Source organism: Trypanosoma equiperdum (assembly GCF_001457755.1).
Source record: "Trypanosoma equiperdum strain OVI genome assembly, contig: ctg_1631, whole genome shotgun sequence".
Lineage (NCBI taxonomy): Eukaryota > Euglenozoa > Kinetoplastea > Trypanosomatida > Trypanosomatidae > Trypanosoma > Trypanosoma equiperdum.
This window is the reverse complement of record NW_027123651.1, coordinates 72887-89933: the sequence shown is the minus strand read 5'-3', so window position 1 is coordinate 89933 and position 17047 is coordinate 72887. Positions and strand designations below refer to the sequence as shown.

General features: G+C 49.9%; 8 protein-coding genes across 8 annotated transcripts; all 8 read right to left on the bottom strand.

The window, feature by feature from the left end:
* Positions 1-888: 888 nt before the first annotated feature.
* TEOVI_000804000 (uncharacterized protein) lies at positions 889-1362 on the bottom strand (the record flags this gene model as incomplete). Its single annotated transcript, XM_067222460.1, has 1 exon — positions 889-1362. The coding sequence occupies one exon, from the start codon at positions 1360-1362 to the stop codon at positions 889-891; it is 474 nt and encodes a 157-aa protein (XP_067078561.1).
* A 514-nt stretch (positions 1363-1876) lies between these two features.
* Positions 1877-2407, bottom strand: TEOVI_000803900 (phosphatase of regenerating liver-type phosphatase, putative; the record flags this gene model as incomplete). Its single annotated transcript, XM_067222459.1, has 1 exon — positions 1877-2407. One exon carries the CDS (start codon positions 2405-2407, stop codon positions 1877-1879), a length of 531 nt encoding a protein of 176 aa, XP_067078560.1.
* A 778-nt stretch (positions 2408-3185) lies between these two features.
* TEOVI_000803800 (Elongator-like Protein 3a) lies at positions 3186-5225 on the bottom strand (the record flags this gene model as incomplete). The annotated part of the gene is made up of 1 exon (XM_067222458.1): positions 3186-5225. The coding sequence occupies one exon, from the start codon at positions 5223-5225 to the stop codon at positions 3186-3188; it is 2040 nt and encodes a 679-aa protein (XP_067078559.1).
* A 1389-nt stretch (positions 5226-6614) lies between these two features.
* Positions 6615-8051, bottom strand: TEOVI_000803700 (Ankyrin repeats (many copies)/Alpha/beta hydrolase family, putative; the record flags this gene model as incomplete). Its single annotated transcript, XM_067222457.1, has 1 exon — positions 6615-8051. The coding sequence occupies one exon, from the start codon at positions 8049-8051 to the stop codon at positions 6615-6617; it is 1437 nt and encodes a 478-aa protein (XP_067078558.1).
* Positions 8052-8790: 739 nt separating this feature from the next.
* TEOVI_000803600 (uncharacterized protein) lies at positions 8791-11427 on the bottom strand (the record flags this gene model as incomplete). The annotated part of the gene is made up of 1 exon (XM_067222456.1): positions 8791-11427. The coding sequence occupies one exon, from the start codon at positions 11425-11427 to the stop codon at positions 8791-8793; it is 2637 nt and encodes an 878-aa protein (XP_067078557.1).
* A 420-nt stretch (positions 11428-11847) lies between these two features.
* TEOVI_000803500 (proteasome 26S non-ATPase subunit 9, putative) lies at positions 11848-12516 on the bottom strand (the record flags this gene model as incomplete). Its single annotated transcript, XM_067222455.1, has 1 exon — positions 11848-12516. The coding sequence occupies one exon, from the start codon at positions 12514-12516 to the stop codon at positions 11848-11850; it is 669 nt and encodes a 222-aa protein (XP_067078556.1).
* A 389-nt stretch (positions 12517-12905) lies between these two features.
* On the bottom strand, positions 12906-14327 carry TEOVI_000803400 (protein kinase, putative; the record flags this gene model as incomplete). Its single annotated transcript, XM_067222454.1, has 1 exon — positions 12906-14327. The coding sequence occupies one exon, from the start codon at positions 14325-14327 to the stop codon at positions 12906-12908; it is 1422 nt and encodes a 473-aa protein (XP_067078555.1).
* Positions 14328-14834: 507 nt separating this feature from the next.
* Positions 14835-16391, bottom strand: TEOVI_000803300 (Met-10+ like-protein, putative; the record flags this gene model as incomplete). The annotated part of the gene is made up of 1 exon (XM_067222453.1): positions 14835-16391. The coding sequence occupies one exon, from the start codon at positions 16389-16391 to the stop codon at positions 14835-14837; it is 1557 nt and encodes a 518-aa protein (XP_067078554.1).
* Positions 16392-17047: the final 656 nt, after the last annotated feature.

The window sequence follows — 17047 nt, the reverse complement described above, 5'->3', positions numbered from 1 at the left end:
AAAAAAAACAGCGACTGGTGGTTTAGGGGAGAAAAGTGACAAGTAACAATGGACAAGGTGGCAAGCGTGAGGACACAAATATAGTGATGATGCAGCTACAGACGCAAAGGAGGAGGGGAGAAAACGAAAAATGCCCTATATGGGTAGGCGAGGAAAGTCAGGGTGCGGGGAGTAGGACTGGGTAAATTATAGTAACGTTAGCCCAGGTTGCAGTAAAATTGAAAGAACAGACACAAAACGGACAACGGGAGGGAGGGAGGGAGTAGAAGGGGAAAGGAAGGAGGGTTCACGGTAATGGAAGCAATGTTGGCCGCAAATAAACACGATACACAAGGCCTCCACTGTTTGACTGTTTTATTAAATGAAAGCAAAAGGTGACTGGAGGAAACGGAGTGGTGTACCCCGAAAGAGACAGAAGTTGTAGCGGGACCCGCAGCCACAGCCACAACAGTTTCTGTTTCTGTTTCCGCCAATGCCCCTTGAGCCAACTGAAAACCAAAACTATCTTTTTCCTCTTCTCTGTCGTGTAATCTCAGTCCAATTTGAGATAATCTCGCACATTTCTGTTTGTTCCCCTGTCCTTTTCACTCTTCTCGCATTCAGTATCATCTGATTCTGTCGTTTCCTCTCCTTATCAGTTTTCTTTTCTCCACACAGTTTCGATGACTTCACAAGTATAGCCTCCACCATTCATCCCATTTGATATCCTTTGCGTTCTCTTGTTATTAATGTATCCTTCAACCCCATTCCCTCCCCCATTTTTCCCCCCAGTCAATCGCACTTTTAATCGCACACCGCTTTCCTAAATGGTTTGATTGAAAAATACTCTCGCTTTCACTCACCCCTACACTCTCGCCCTCTTCGACATAAGCCCATTCCGCTTCATATTCAGCGGAAGGTAGTGTTTGAGTACACACTTCCCTCTAGAACATTCTCTTCCATTATTCTACCGAAGAAATTCCCATCCAACCATTCATACGCAAGTTGGCACGCCACGTTCCGACACATGCGCTCACCGTCTCTGACGACGGGGAAAGGAATAAAGAAATGAGCAGACAAACGGTCCGCCCCACGTGCGAGGGGATTCGCACGGAACAAACGTAAGAAAAAAAAGGAGAAAGTGACACCGGAAGAGAGAGAAGGGAAGAAAAGCCCCCTTTCCCCACTCTTTAAAGGTGCCAGGTAGTGTAGATTGGAAAAAAAAAGAAAAGAAAGGTGATAACAAAAGGTTCGAGATGTTTGACTAAGGGGGGTGAATGTGGGGATGGGCAAATGAAAGCGTTTCGCAAGTGTCTGAACAACAGTACAGGGAGGAAAAAGTTGGGAGGGGGGCAACCAAATGAAAGTAACGTAGAGGTGCATATTGCTTTTAAAAAACACAATTCATACACACAGGCACATAGTGGAAAGAAACTTGTACCGAGCAGTACCGTATGCACTAAATCTTTACCACCTTCATATTGCAACCACCCTCATACAGGGGTGACGGCAACCCGACAAAAAAAAGCCGAACTAATTGACTCAAAGTGAAAACCGAAGTTCATAACTACTCCCTGCAAAGGTTCGCAACACCTTTTATAACGCGTTCCCTTTTCGATCGTCCTTGAGGTCGATCCTCTCCATTCATTTTCACCACTGTCGCGCATGTCCATGTTCCTCCGCCTCTTTTTTTGTTTTTTCCCTCTACATATGTGAGCGTGAGTATGCGTACCTACGCGTGCATTGGATGCAGTCCCCTACCCATCACTTGTAATAAATTACTTAACTTCCATTTTCCTATTCACCTTTATGTACACACCAACATATATATATATGTACGCGGATCGATTGATAATAAACAGATTAGAACACCATCACTTAGTCTCTCAGCAGAGGTTTACATGATGGCGCAACCTCCCCCATTACCACCACGTCTCTTGTACTTTACAAGCCAGTGCATCTGCGTTTGGTTGATCGCCCCACGCCTCCGCTCACGAATGAGCGTTATGGTGTCAAGTGGAGCTAAGCCGCCGTACTCCACAAGCGCCACAGCAACGAGGATCGGGGCCCGGCCGAGTCCAGCGACGCAATGGATTGCGATAGTGGCCGGCTGTTTGATGTCGCCAGAATCAAGATGGGCCTTTTCGGTGTCCAGCAAACGGAACCAGGATTCCAACACCCCACGCGGGGGCGGCGCACCGTCGTCGAAGGGCCAGCTGTGCACCTCAATGCCATTTTTCTCGACGAGGGTGGCGTCGTATGTCGGACCACACACACGTACAAGGTGACGCACCTGCCGCCGTTGCAGTGCTTTCAGATATGCTGGTAGGCTACTCGGTGATGGGGCGTCAAGAATGAGGAAGTTAAAAAGAACACGCTTGTTGTCCTTCGCGTCCAGGCACTCAATCAATGTACAGTTGACGTCCATGCTTCTGAGATGGGACACACTTCACCGGTATATATGTTTGTACGTTTGCGTTTCGCTGTATCGAAGCCTGGTCACGCCTTTTCCTTAGAGAAAAGATATGAGCACTTCCTCCTTCGTCCGCTATGGTCAGAAGTATATTACACAGAACAGGTTGGCCAAAGAATTAAATCCTATCCAGCTATGTGAGTCACCTCTACGTCAGCGGACCTACTACTTTGTTATTAACGCCAACGCACGGGGTCGCGCTAGACCTTATTGCTGCTCAGGCAGAGCACTGCCCACGCCGAGGAATTCCAGCTTGAACACCGTAACCGAATTGTGCACCTGGGTAACACTGCTGGAATATCTCTTGCTAATCCGGCGACAGCGTGCGGTGGTGACGTGTAGCAAGAACTGTTTTTGGTGTCCACCAATGGTTTCAGTTCAACAACAACAAGAGCTAAGATGGGAAGTTTGGAATTGGGGGGGGAGGGAAGGAGTGAAGATACCGAAATAAACGTGGCGCACATATAGAGATCGTGTGCCGCGGCAAAGCAGAAGGGTATTAGATAGAACACTGTCAATACTAATATTCATCAAACTAGTTAAAACCTTACTCGTACGTGAAAACACCACTCATTGTCTTACGGCAAAATCTGGGACTCCTTGAAGCAGAGAGGAGTTGAACTTTAGCTATTGTAGATACGCTTCCCCCCGCAGCTCCACCCTCCATATGATTGGTTGCGGATATTGCTGCATCCCCAATGAACATATAGGGGGGGGGGAGGAGTCACACATATCACTGGCCTCGGGGCCGCTTAAGCCCCTGCCAAAAGGAAGTTAAGCGGCTCCACAGGCTTGTAATAACGGAACCAGCTGCGTCCCCACCATCAGCAGCCTGTGTCGAGTCCCTCTGGTTCGCATCATTGCTACACTGTTGATGGTCATCCACCTTAGCTTTTTCACTTTCTTCGCCATCTTGCAACTCCTTTATGAGAAAATCTCCGGATTCGGGACCTGTAAAGAGAGCGTAACCTTTGCAACGATAATAATTGCGCACCCCTACACCGCTAATAACGGCGATGCGGTGGTATCCTTCTTTCCGAGCTATGCTTTCCGCCCGCTGTAACAGCTTTGTACCTACCCCGCGGTGTTGTGCTTTAGCGTTGTCTGCCTCTGTGTGCGCCGGGACAAGGCTGCCATACACATGCAATTCTCGAATTAACGCGCACGATTTAAGCTCCTCGAAAGGTGTTTCCCAGTTTTCTATATGAATTCGAATTCTCAGGAAACCAAAAAGTGTTAAACCATCAGCTGATTCACAGGAGACAAACACTTCTTCTCCTTCACTCGCCGAATAACGCCGCTCCACCAGCACAGCCTCTCGAAGCTTTGCAGCAGCTGCTGCATCACCCTTAACCTCACGGCAGCGGATGCACTGGCAGCGGGAACCCTCCTCAGCAAGGCGAACCGCAAGTAGCTGGCGGAGATTTGACACGTCCACTCCACCAAGTATGTAATCATGCGGAATGTCACGCACTACACGGTTGAGTCGCACCCATGGTTGAACGCGCCGTTTAGCAAAGAGAATGACGTCAATCAAATTGGTAAGACCATAGGGTTGATACTTTCCCTCCTTGTACCACTCTTCGATAACGCTGAAGGGCGTCGTTTGGCAGGGATAAATTTTCCACTGATCAGCCTGTAGCTCGGGTGAGTATAGAACGTCAGAAAACATTTTCTTGTCATTCTCTGGTGTAGACCCCGGAAGGTCTGGCATTAGGTGGATATCAACTTTAAAGCAGCTGTCCTTCAGCAACTTAATGGCGTGAACCGCCTCATCCCTCGTGGATTGCCGATTGACCGCAAGCAGGACTGCATCATCTGTGTGCTGCACACCAAGCTGTACGCGTGTGCAACCAAACCGACGCAGCTGCCGCAACATTTCCTCATTCACGGTATCGGGCCGCGTTTCAAGGGTTACCCCAATAATCTTACAAGCGGCTGTTTCATTCAGGAGTTGCTCCTGCAGTAAGTCCAGTGGAGGCCGTGGTCTTCCACTTTCCCCGGCGGTCGCACCCCTCTTCCTCTCTTCGGTAACGGTAGAGTCGCTGTTACTCGCATCATCATCATACAATGTGTTAGCGGCGTAAAAAAGATCCCTAATGAAAGTCTCACGGTAGGAGAGTGGGTAGCTTTCCCACGTACCTCCCAGTACCAAAAGCTCTACCTTGTCCGCTGGGTGACCAATAGCGACAAGCGACCTCACACGGTCCTGAAACTGGCGGTAGGGGTCGAATTCTAAGCGGTTTGCACGGCGCACACCAGGTTCGTTAAGGAGGTAACTACGCGGCTGCCCGGGCTCGTTGGGACAATAGTAGCAATTCCACTTGCAGCTAAACTTTTGCCCCTCCGGGTAGGCGGAGGTAAAGACAGTCACTACCAGCACCCCTGACTGACTGCGTGGGGCTTTCGAAATTAAGTAACGCTCCAACACGGCGTTGCCGGTCCGCCGTTGGTCCTCTGCTAACCACTTCCTGTATGCAGCGAGAAGCAGTGATTTCTTTATTACAACAGAATATTTTTTCATGAGCTGACGGAGCTGTTGCTCAATGGTTTGAGTCGTCGACACCTCAGTCCCCGCAATTGCCTCAACAAACTTCAGAGCGTTGCCCATTTCCTCATCTGTGAACTCATTGGGATCTTTTTCCTGCAGGAGTCGTTCCAGCGTAGGCAAGTTACGCAATTTTGCATTTACTTTTTGCATGTCAGGAATGAAGGAACCAGTAGACTCCTCTTCACCGTCACCTACCGCGCCATTACCACTAGCGTGTAGCATTCTAACCTCAGTCACCTGAACAACGCAAGTAAATATCCCCTATGGGATTCTAAGATTATGTTTGTACGTTGCAAACACGGAAAGAATAGAGGTTAACGTTTGCGTTGTTGCTTGTTGCGTTACAATCTAAACATCGAGCAAACTCAACACGGGAAAGCACACACAGAGAGAGAGAGAGAGGCGGGTAGAAAGGAGAGTTAGACAGGGAAAAAGACGTGTTTTAGCCATTACGGGCTCTAGAGTGTTCTAGACACAAAGATACGGCGCACGAGGGGGCACAGCAAGAACGGTTGGGGTGAAGTTCACACGGCCCACTTTTCAACCACTAGTTCACTGCTTCGCTCCCCAACGCACACGCACACAATGTGTTTTTTTTTTTTGGAAAAAAGAAAAGGTGGCAGAAACGGTACTCTTAACGACAAATTGAATAACACAACAACGAGCCCTCCCACATTGAGCACGCTACCGCTATAGCGCAAAAGATCCCACCAATTTCTTCATTCCTATTATTCACCTCCTATTTACAGAATTCTTCGCATATAATTCGCGACATTCATCATTGCCCATTAACCGCTCCTGGTGCAGCTTCACCCCAACTAGAGATCGAATAAATACATGTGTGCGCGAAAAGCAAAAACAAAGAAAACGGAAGTGCATAAAAGGAAAAAGAAAAATATGAGGTAAGATTAAAGGTAGGTAAAGCCTCCTTAGGACTGGCCTTTCTGTACTGGGATCAACACATGACCGCCCTGTGTCTGCGACCTCACTGTAACGCGACGCAAAGGTAACGAGGGTAAAAAAAATCAACCGCAGAAAAAACTTAAAAAGAAAGCGCTGGGGTTCATAATGCATATAAACTTCAGCAACGGTAGTCGTTGAAAGAAAGGGCGCCGAACGGCGGAGAAAAGAAATGGGCGTCTTTTATTGTTGTGGGAACACACCCCAAAATGGGCTAAATAAGAGTTGAATGCTTCTTAGAAAGGTGAGAGAAGGGAGAGGGGGAAAGGATGAGATCGCGAATACGTTCATTTACAGCTGCAGTTGGGGGGGGGGCGGGAGCCACAGCTTCCTGCAAACAACACGGTGGTGAGGATAAAGGGAGTTCCAGAAAGGCGAAAGAGGATGAGAAGACGAAGGCTGAAGGGGTAATATGTGAGATTTCCAAGAAGCTTTCTCGCCCTCTGTACGCTCGAGTGATGGGGCGGCACTTGGGAGTGACGCACCACGGGGACACGTGTGCACTCAGGTCTTTACTCTTTGTCTGCAATCCTTTTCCATTCATTCTATTTATTCATTTCGGGTCTTTACCGTTCTTCCCGGCCCTTCCAAGCTTCACTTCCTGCACCCCTTCGTTTCCATCCCTGATCCTTCTGTTTTCTCGAATGGCCTTCACCCCCCACCGTACCGCTGGAGGAAGCCCAAAACCCTCGCCTCGTACTCCTCCTTATGTGTGTTGTGCAACCCGCAGTGGAACGCCCCCTCTGCGAGGTACAACTCCTTCGGCTCAGAGGCCTCTTCGAACAACTTCTGAGAGTGGCGGCACGGGACGAGCTCGTCGGCAGTACCATGCATAAGTAAGATGGGTCGTGGAGACACTTTTGCAATACAGTGCAGCGCTTGACAGTGCTTGCTGGGCTTGTTGCCTATACGGTAGTTGAGCCAGAACGACGCAGTTCTACGAAGGAGGTTAAAAAAGAAGGTACTGTACACTCGTCTGGCAAAGTAACCGCCGATAATGTTAACGATCTGCTGATCCTGCAGTGCTGCGCAGGTCAGAATCGCATTCTCCGCCACTATGATATCAATGGTTTTGTCAATTGCAGCAGCCATGATCGCTGACGACGCGCCCACGCTTGTCCCCATTGCACAGATACGGTTGTAACCACATTCGGAACGCATGAAGTGGCATGCTGCTACTACATCAAACCTCTCTTTCATGCCATATGTGAAACCGCGCATGTTACCGTCGCTCAGCCCATGCTCGCGGAAATCAAACAGTAAGCATCCGTATCCTGCATTGTGAAGGAAAGGAACATGACGGAGCCACGCCCGACGGTCCCTACCACCGCCGTGCACGAGGACGACACCCATTCCCCGCGGCTTATCACTCGGTGGTGGGACATGCCATCCACGAAGTACATATTGGTCTGTAGAAATGAAAGATACGTTATCGAACTGCAGCCCCAAGTCTTTGAACGGGTCGTTAACGCAACCGTTCCAATAGTCAGGGCAACCACGGGCCGTCAACTCATTACTCTTTGGATGGTGATGGTACCACGGCGGCTTGATCGTAAATTCCGATAGAAAATAGCCCACCACAACGAAGTAGAAGACGAATGTCAGGGCAGCGTACTGGAGGACGAAGATGGTCCCCATGTTTAACAGGGGGTAAACAAACGGCACCAAAAGGCAGATGACAATCTTACGAAGTACCTGCGGGTTCACCATATCAGAGCCTTCCACGTCATGGTCCTTGTACACATTTTCCTCCTCCTCCTTCTCCCTCTTAACGTTTAAATTGTCCTTAGCACGTGCAATTGTATTAGCTTCCTCCACTGACAGGAGGAGTGTTAACTGCTGTTGCTGTTCCACCGGCGCCCGCTGAACAGCCGTCTTGCTACTGTTGTCAAGAATCGTTGTGTCAACACCGTTGAATTTCCGGAACAACATCCGTACAAACTCCATATTTCCCTTCTCTGCGGCGATGTGCAAGGGCGTACGTCCCTCTTCATCCACGGCGTTAACATTAGTGCTGCTAACCCTGCTTATCCTCACAAGAGCCCTAATGTCGCCCACCGCTGCTGCGGCATGCAGTGGTGTGTTCATTTCTGTGGAGGAATAGATTTTGTTTGAGCGCTTTTCCACCTCGTTCGTTCCCCGCACCTTCTTTTAGAAGTTGTTTTCTGCTCAGTTACCTTTCTGACAGAAGGCAAACACACCACCCAATTTGCACGACTTCCGTTTTGTTCTTATATTTTATACCCCTTCTTAAACCTGCGGGGGTTATCGCTACAAAAAAAGACTACTGACCTTTTTCTGCTTATTTAATCCCTCCTCCAAAAAAATTATCTCCTACTTCCACTTCCCTTTGAGGATGAAGACACCTTTGTTTGCACTGTTTTATACTTTGAATTCCCTCTATTTGTGATTTTTTTTTTTTGATTTAGTCCTGTGGTAGGTCTTCCCCCCCCCTCGCTGTCTACGAAAGTACGGTCGATTTGCTTTTTTCTTCCTATTTTCCCGTTGCTTCTTGACTTCGAATAGATACAGCCAACGGAGAAAGAAGGAAATAAAGGTAGTGCCAAATCGTGAGACTCCTATTCACGCACTAACAACGCTAAAAGAAACCCAGCAGGTTGCAATTCCAGAAAAGGATTGAAACGAAGTAGACGAAAACTAGTAACATACCGTTACCCCCCCCCTCTCAAAAAAAAAAAAAAGAATTCAACTATTGTTGGGAAGTCGGTTGTTACCCTCCGATACGTCGCGTGACAGTTCGATACACTATTTTCTGCACATACACACAGATATAGTCGGGTGCAAATATTCCTTAAAGATCAGTTCCTTAGAGCAGAGCCGCCTTCAGGTACACGGGTGCCACACCAATGGAAGACATGGCCTCAGCCACCGCCTGTTGGGCAGCGGCGCAGAAGAGACGCTCGTCATGGCGCGTCATGTGGCCTAACGTCGTTGCGAACCACTCGTGTTGATGCTGAATGTGCTGCGGCGGAAGGTACAGCTGCGGGCGAGGGGAGCGACTGCGAGTGTCCACTGAGAATTGCTCTGCTTTATCGCCGTCTTTATCGGCGCCAAGGAGATCAAACACGAGGCGGATAGGTGAATTGAGGTGCTCCATACCGAGAAGCGTTTGTAGCTGGGCCGCCCGTACCACAATCCCCCGAAGCACCTCCGATGATCCGGTGTCAGGAATTAGATTCCCGTCAGCTGAAACTGATGCGTTGGTACCGCGGGCGTTCCGTTGCCCGCAACAATTGTTCAAGAAAGTCGCTACTCTTTGAGACTCACCAATGTGGACGAGAGAAAGGAACGTGGCAGCACGGGTGACCTCAGCCCCTTCAACTGTTAATCCCGCGCCACATTTTTTCCACACAGTGTTAGCAAAATGTATGACTTCCTCCCAATGATTGTTTTCCATCATGGCTATCACGGGAACTGCCACCGTCTTTTCATTGAGGGCGGGGCGTGGGAGGCCGATGCGGGGAACGTCTTTCAGTTGCATAAATAGTTTCACAGCGCTGTTCCACTTCCCCGCGCATCCGTAAGCCCGCAAACAGTATACATAGTTCATAAACCCTGCCTGCTGGTGACCCACATCTTTAATGCTCTGCATAACACGCAGAACCGTATCCCACGAACTGTGCTTCATTGCCACAACGTGTAAATCACGAAGAATAGTGGGTGACGGCTGGATGTGCTTCCGATCGTATAGGCGCAGCACCTCAAACACGCGTTGCCATGACGCCGCATGGAGGTTAAGCATTAATTTCTCCACAGACGCTTCATCTGGGAAAATGTGGTGACGGGTCATCAGGAACGATGCAGCGGAAAGAGCAGCGGGCCACGTCTGACGGATAGAAATACTCTGTAAGCCACCAAGAAGGCATCGCAGATGCGCAGATGTAACCAAAAAGTGGTGCTGCTCGCTACATGTTTGCAAAAGTCGCAAGGCAGGAAGCCAGCGCACAGCCCGTGGTTCGGTTACCAAGCTCATTATCAGTTCGCGTTCCCTTTTCAACGCCTTGGTTTGTGGAACCGGTACCGTTTCACTTAGCCGATGGCGTTGCATATTCCCCAAACAGAGGAGCATACACTGAACTAATGCATTGGTAACCGGTACGCCGCAGTCACACATCGCAAGTGCCAAATCCACGAAGAGAGGGAGGCCGATGAACCGCGCCTGCGCCTCGTTGTGATGTACTAACGGCACGCAAAGCCCCTCAACAGAAGACCGCATAGACCGATCACCGATATCATCAGGTAGTGATCGCATCATGCTTGTCGCGGCGGCGGAAACAACATTCGACCGTGAGTTAAAACCAGCATTCTCCCTCGTTACTGTCACCGTCTTGGCTTCCCTTCTCAAGGCACTCAACAATGCATGCAAAAGTTCAACCTTGAGAACCTTCTTTTGTTGCCCCACGTGCGAGCGGAGCGCAAAACACATCGATGCAATAGTGTCCCACGGAGTTGCTTGTTCTCTGAAGCCACAAGCCTGAGACGGTGAAGACAAGGTGGTGGTTGTGGCGTTGCTGTCCCTAAGAAGGGATAGAAGGAGTTGAGAAAAAAACCCAACATCTGTTTTTCGCAGCAGTTGCTGTGCTGCCATTGGGTCGCGGAGCATGTGAATAAAGAATGCTTGGTGGTGTTGCATTGCCTCCTCCCACTGTTTCCCGGAAGTGGAGTTGAAGATGAGTGACTGCAGCGCCTGTTCAGCGTTAAATACGATGTCCCTGTTAATACCAGTCTCCCTACTGCTGCCCGCCCCCATAGTAGATCCGTTTCCATCTCCACTAACCTTGTGATGCTCGTCAATGCTACCATCACTACTAGCACATCTGACATCTGCCACTGATTTGTGTTTGACGGGGATTAATCCCCTCGACTTCCAGTTTATTACACACTGAATCAGTTCTCTGTACCGGTGCCGCCTACTCAACTCCCTAAAAATCCGCTGCTGCGTATTCAGCATTTCGCCATCAACACCAACACTTCCCTCAGTTTCAACCCGGCCGCTGGTTAAGGCCGCTTTCTTTCCACTCCGCTGCAAAGCAAAGGCCATCCGGACTAGATCCTCATTTAGGGCCTTGTGAAGGTTACCGGGAGCTGATGTGTCGCAGTTCGAAGGCGCCGAAGTACCCAATGTGGTCTGCCCCTGTTCTACGGCGTTGCCCTCCTGCCTCCTTTCTGCCGCAGATACAATAGCTTGTCGCTCTGCTAGCGGAAGGTGTTGAGCCACGGCAAATGCACGCCGCCACTCGCCACTCTTCACAAGTAAATCACAAACGGTGGTGAGAAGTTGGCGTTGCTGATGTTGGTGCTGCTGCTGCGAGGTACCCGCGCATGTGGAATGCAGCATCCGCTCCACTTCTCGCTTGATGGTGCAGGTGGAAAGGACGGCGAAGCGCTCGTATACCGAAATAATACGGGTATAATGTCCCATGCCGAGCGCAGAGGACAGCATGCTTTCGCACTGTGCAACCTTCAAAGAAAGAGGGTCACGGAGTAGAAGTGGGGTTGTGCTACCGGGTGTTTTGGTCCAGGGACGAGGCGTTCATTTTAAGGGGAAAGACGCGAAACATACAGAAACTTGGTGCAAAATTAAACTTCCGAGGGGAAGGGAGAGAGTAGCGGCAACTCCAAAAACAGGGAGTCTGCGCAAAGTTCAACTGCATCTACATTAATAGTCCGCGTTTTTGACGCATCTGGTTGCGCCGCAGCCCCCCTTCCACGACCCCCGCAAAGCTAGCATGTGTGGAAGCAGCGACACCCCGCGATGAGAGCATACACCCCATCACTGCACACCCGAGACACGACGTCTTATCGCATGCAGACAAGCGCATCATCACTTGCGAAAACCGCCACGATCGCACACGGGTATGCGCTAATTCAATTTCATTGGCTCAAATGTGCATCCTAAAAGACCCTCACCTCTCCATCTCTGTGGAACGATAAAAAGCTCTCGTGCCCCACCACAGTCATCATCACTGGGAGAACGTACCCACACTCGCAACATCTGCCCCTCATAACTCGATGTAACTCGCGCCATTTCGCCGAAACCTCCTTCCAACACCTTTTCCGCATCTACGTCACCGTACTGGACTATGAGGTGACCACATATAAGGCCTCCTTCCTCAGCTGGGCTTCCAGTCGCGACGTCTACCACACGCACGAATGGTTCTTTGCTGGACATCACCTGCTTTTGTTCGTCCCGCCTTCGTTGATCGTCCTCCGATTTCTTCTTCATTTTGTCCCGCTGCATCTGCTCCTCCGCCTCCCCGCGGCATTCCTCATGCAGCTGCGAAAGCTTCTCGTGAATGGTAGCCTCGATAGACTTAAGATCATTGTGCCCGCAGTTTACAGTGTGCCGTGCACGACGTACGGCGTAGAGGTCGCAATCATCACGCGGGAACCCCTCGCTGTCCACAAGACTGCCGCGAAGCCCTACTGGTGTGGAGTTGAGGAATGTCATGGCTTCCTCGATATCCCTCATTATGGATCGCCGTTTGTTGTCCAACTGTAGCAGCTCTTCCTTGAGTAAAGTTCCAGACATTCTTCACAGAACCCAGGGGCTGCCTACTATCTCTCACAAGACTCCCAATTATAAAATGTTTGTCGGTGGGAAGAAGAAGAGGAACAGGCGAAGAAGGCCCTAGACTACCACCAAAAAGCGTCCCCGCTTTGCAACTCGGTCAGACGTGCGGAGACATCAAATAACACGTTGGTAGTTCACCGACAGAGGAGGGAAAGAAAACCAAGCCCGCGAGATATACTGTACGTGTAGCGAGCACAAAAGCAAAAACAAAGGGCAATAAAGGCCTGCAACAAAATGGGGATCTTCCTACACCATTCCCTTGCTTTCCCCTCTTCAGTCTTGGGTACCACACCACAGTCAGTTAGACAGACGAACCCACAACCCTTCACCTCTTCGTGACTCTCCCTCTACAGGCGGTAGACACTCTTCAACACAGACCCATACTTTAGTTGCATTTCCCTGGACTTCGCTGCCTCCGCGTCTGTGAGACCGCGACAGTAAGGAAGCTGCTTGTGGTAATACAGCATCTCCTTCAGCTTCGCCGTTACGTGCATGGTGTGCGCCAGCGCCTCGCCGCCGTGACAAGCCGTTGACTGCTGTTCAGGGGGAACCAACAACGACTCCACACTAGGCACTGGTAATGAAAATGGCCCATTGAGCTCCTCACCAACACAAAGTTCATCGAAACTTATGTCCTGTGTGTAGAGCATAGGCAGTGGTAGGAGTGTACCATCCTGGAAGAAGAGGTGAGTTCCGGCCCCGTCCAACGCCTCTATCGAATTCGCGGGAGCGTTGGTGAGGCCCTTTGCTGTTAAGTGCGGCTGAACCTCATCCCTGCTGTCCGTGCTGTGATCATCCCCACCTCCACCATCGGAAGACGTCCTTTCCACGAATGTTGCGCTCGAATCCGTGTAGTCGCGCATACGTTGCGGGTCTATTGAAGCTTTCTTAGCAAGCACCTCATCTATAACGGCTTTAAGCTGCTCCTGCGTACCAATATTCTCCGGTAGTACAAAGGGGTCGTTAAGCATTGTCGTGGCTGTCGGGCGAGCGTTGTGATCCTTTGTCAGTAACCTTTTGAGAAAAAGTGTCATTTGTGGCGACCACCGTTCCTTGTCCTGGAGCGAGGGTGGATCCATCTTCGGAATCATAAACAAGGCACGCGCTGGGTGAGTGTCAATATACGGTGGTGCGCCCTCCGCCATTTCAATCAATGTAATACCTAAACTCCACAGATCAGCTTTCTCGTCATAATCGAGCTCCAAAATGGCCTCCGGCGCCATCCACAATAACGTGCCCACAAATGTGTTACGACGCGAGAGGGAGTGGGACAACTCCGTGCTTACACCAAAATCAGCGAGTTTCACTCCACCATCACGCGTCAGCAAAATGTTACCACCCTTGATGTCTCGGTGTATCTTTCGATTTGCGTGGAGGTATTGCAGCCCAAGCAACACTTGACGGCAAACATAGGCAATCAGTGGCTCTGGCAAGGGGTGCCGCAACACCTTATAAACCATATCAATGGATCCACCTTCACAGTACTCCATTACAATCCATAACTTACTAAGAGACTTGTGAGCACCATAGTAGTGCACAATGTTCGGGTGCCTACAATGCTTTAATATGCTAATCTCCCGCTGCACGAAGTCCCGCTCATCTTTGTCAACCAACAACACGAGCTTGATGGCAGTGATTTCCTGCGTATGACGGTTCCGTGCCTTTATAACAGATCCATAGTTCCCTACACCAATGGGGCCCAACTCTTCGTACAACTCCTCCGGGTCGGTGTCCAATATAAAGAGATCTTCAAACCCCTCGTCGCTCATGCTTTCCACGAGCCTTCGTTGGGCACAGGTTTGATGTGTATTTACTTTCACCCCTGTCCCGATGTACAGTTGCGGGAAGAGGAGGAGAGGTACGTCGCTGGGGGCCGACTATTAGAGACTTATGCGGTCACCGGCGGCACAGAAGTGTTGGGAAGGGAAGAAGAAGGAACGTAGCAATATAAATCAAGATCAAAAACAGAGACACAAAGGTTCAACACAACATATCATTCTGTGCAACCGAATACGAATAGCAATCATTTCTCATGACGCCGCACGTAAAGAAGCACACACCCTTTCATTTGCTTACACAAAACGGAAAACAATGTTGTTTATCGTTGACTACCCAATCAAAGGGGTTCTCCCGCTGCGGTTACAGCTACTCACAAAGGTAAATCAGCTCTTTACCTCCTGTGGTGCTAACATGCCGCCCACGACTACAAATCAGACACCTAACGCAACGAAGGCACCATCCCGGAATTACGTCCCGTTGATGGAGCTCAACTCAACTCAGCCCTCGCGCGCTCGCTTCAGAGTCTGCATCTGCTTTTCCGTCCCCATATTGTCATATCGACAGCGCCAGAAAGCATCAGGAAGAGTGAAGCTCACACACACCATGCGCTTCTTGGGTGCCACGTCCCGCACCACATGAACCAACTCCAGATTCTCTTTTCTCAGCTCGAAAGAAAGCCAACGTGTCACCTGTCTTACTGCGTCACCGGTGAAATCCTCCACATTCTTTGAGAAACAGTAAACATGAAAGAGCACCCGTTTGTCGGGGTTCTCCTTTGACTCCCGCACCTTCATTCCAGGTTCCGGAATCCATGGCCTCTTAGCGAAGACGTCAAGAAATTCCACAGCTATGGCGGGCAAATTCATTGTTACGTGCCGTCTGCCGCACCGAGAGCTGTTGGCTATGACATCGTTGTAAAGGATTGTGTTCATGAACTCACGCCCATCTATGTTGAAAATATGAAAGGAGTCCTTTCGTATGTGATTTATATCCGCGTTAATGCGCAGGTACTCGGCCGCTACAGGGTTGAGATCATTTGCGTAAACAGTGACGCCGGCGGATGCGGCAGGAACAGCAAAGGGACCAACACCCGCCATAACGTCATAGAGAACATCACCCCTTTGCATGAGTTCTACAATGCGTGTGTGCTCGTGGCTCAGACGTGAATTCCAGTACACGCGATCATATGGAACACGAAAGGTGCAGCCGTGTTGCCGGACAGTAGCTAGAAGCAGTTGTTGTTGTTGTTGTTGAGCTTCCTCTTCCTCAGCGTTAGTCCTTGGATTGTGGTCGCCGCTCCCTGCTACGCCGACGTTTCCCCCTCCGCCTCGGTGAGTGCTACTGTTACCTTTACTGTTCCCACCGCAGTGGCGATGGGCTACGATTTCCATCTTGAACTCGCGGAACACACTGGATATTGAGTTAACCTTATTCACGACAACACTTACCGTTGGATTGCAGCTGAGGATAACAGCACCAATTGCCATTTTGTACGGCAGATGCTCAGCCGATAGGTTCACATGGGCGATGTGCCCAATTTGTTCGAATCCACTTAATGCCGTAATGCCTGGAGGAAGCAGCATTTGCAACAATTCGGGCATGGTGAAGTTCTTAGAGGTCACATCCACGGTGTGTGTGGTAAGTGCAACTTGAAGAGGTTCGGCTCGGGACTCTGCACCCTGTGATACGAGCACTAACTTGTCACGCAGAACCGCGGGAAGCGACACATCATCTGCCCTCATCCATACAAGAGTGCACGATGATGAAAGCTGGGGGATACTGATGGGCGAAAGGAAAGTTGGGTCAAGAAGCAATTTTCTGCACGCCTGCGCATCACCAGCCGCCGTGTCTGCCGCAGCTCCATTCACTACATTTTTTACCCCGCGCATGCTAAACAAGCAGCCCCGTAGGACCTTCAACACATCACCCACTATATGAATTGGGCGCACCAGCAGTGACGCAACCTCAATGGACTGCAGCAACCGTGGACATTCCATTGGCTCACTGACAGTACTGTTCCCGGTATCTTGACCAATGGTTGCTGCCTCTTCCATGGCACAGCTTCAACAATGTACGAAATGCCCGTAGCTGGGCGTTGGGGACAAAACAACACCAAGGAAGGGGGAAACACGAAAGAAAAAAAGACGCAAGTGGAAGAAAGAATGGAAAAAGAGTAAATAAGCTTCGTTTGTTTCTAACAAGAGTAAACACTCCCTCAGTGATATTGCAGAAGTATAAGCTAGTTTTTACACTATCGCTTTCCAGGCACAGAAGGGTAAGGTGGAAGCAGCACCACCAGCAATAAGAAGAAGGGTTAGGGGGAAGTCAAGGGGATCATCAATTTACCCCCTCTCTTCGTGAAAAAGGATCTCCCTCGTTTCCTCCTTCCGCTTCCTGGTTTGCGGCTTTTCCAACCTTTTACTTCTTCACTCCCTCCACCTTAGATATGATCCACTGGCTGTTTTCATTTCTCACTTTTTCGCAGTTTATGGTGCCGAGTCCACACAACCCTCATATAAACCCCTATATTTTCTTTTCCATCCCTTTTTTTTCCATTCTCTCCACTTCTCTTTTTGTCTTTACATATTCCTCCTCCTGTTCTTCCACCTTTTGATCCATTGACCGAATCTCCTTTAACACAGACGGGGGTGCGTCCCTTATCACCTCGCTTTCGATGGGATTTCAGTAGTAAGAGGATGTGACAGCTACT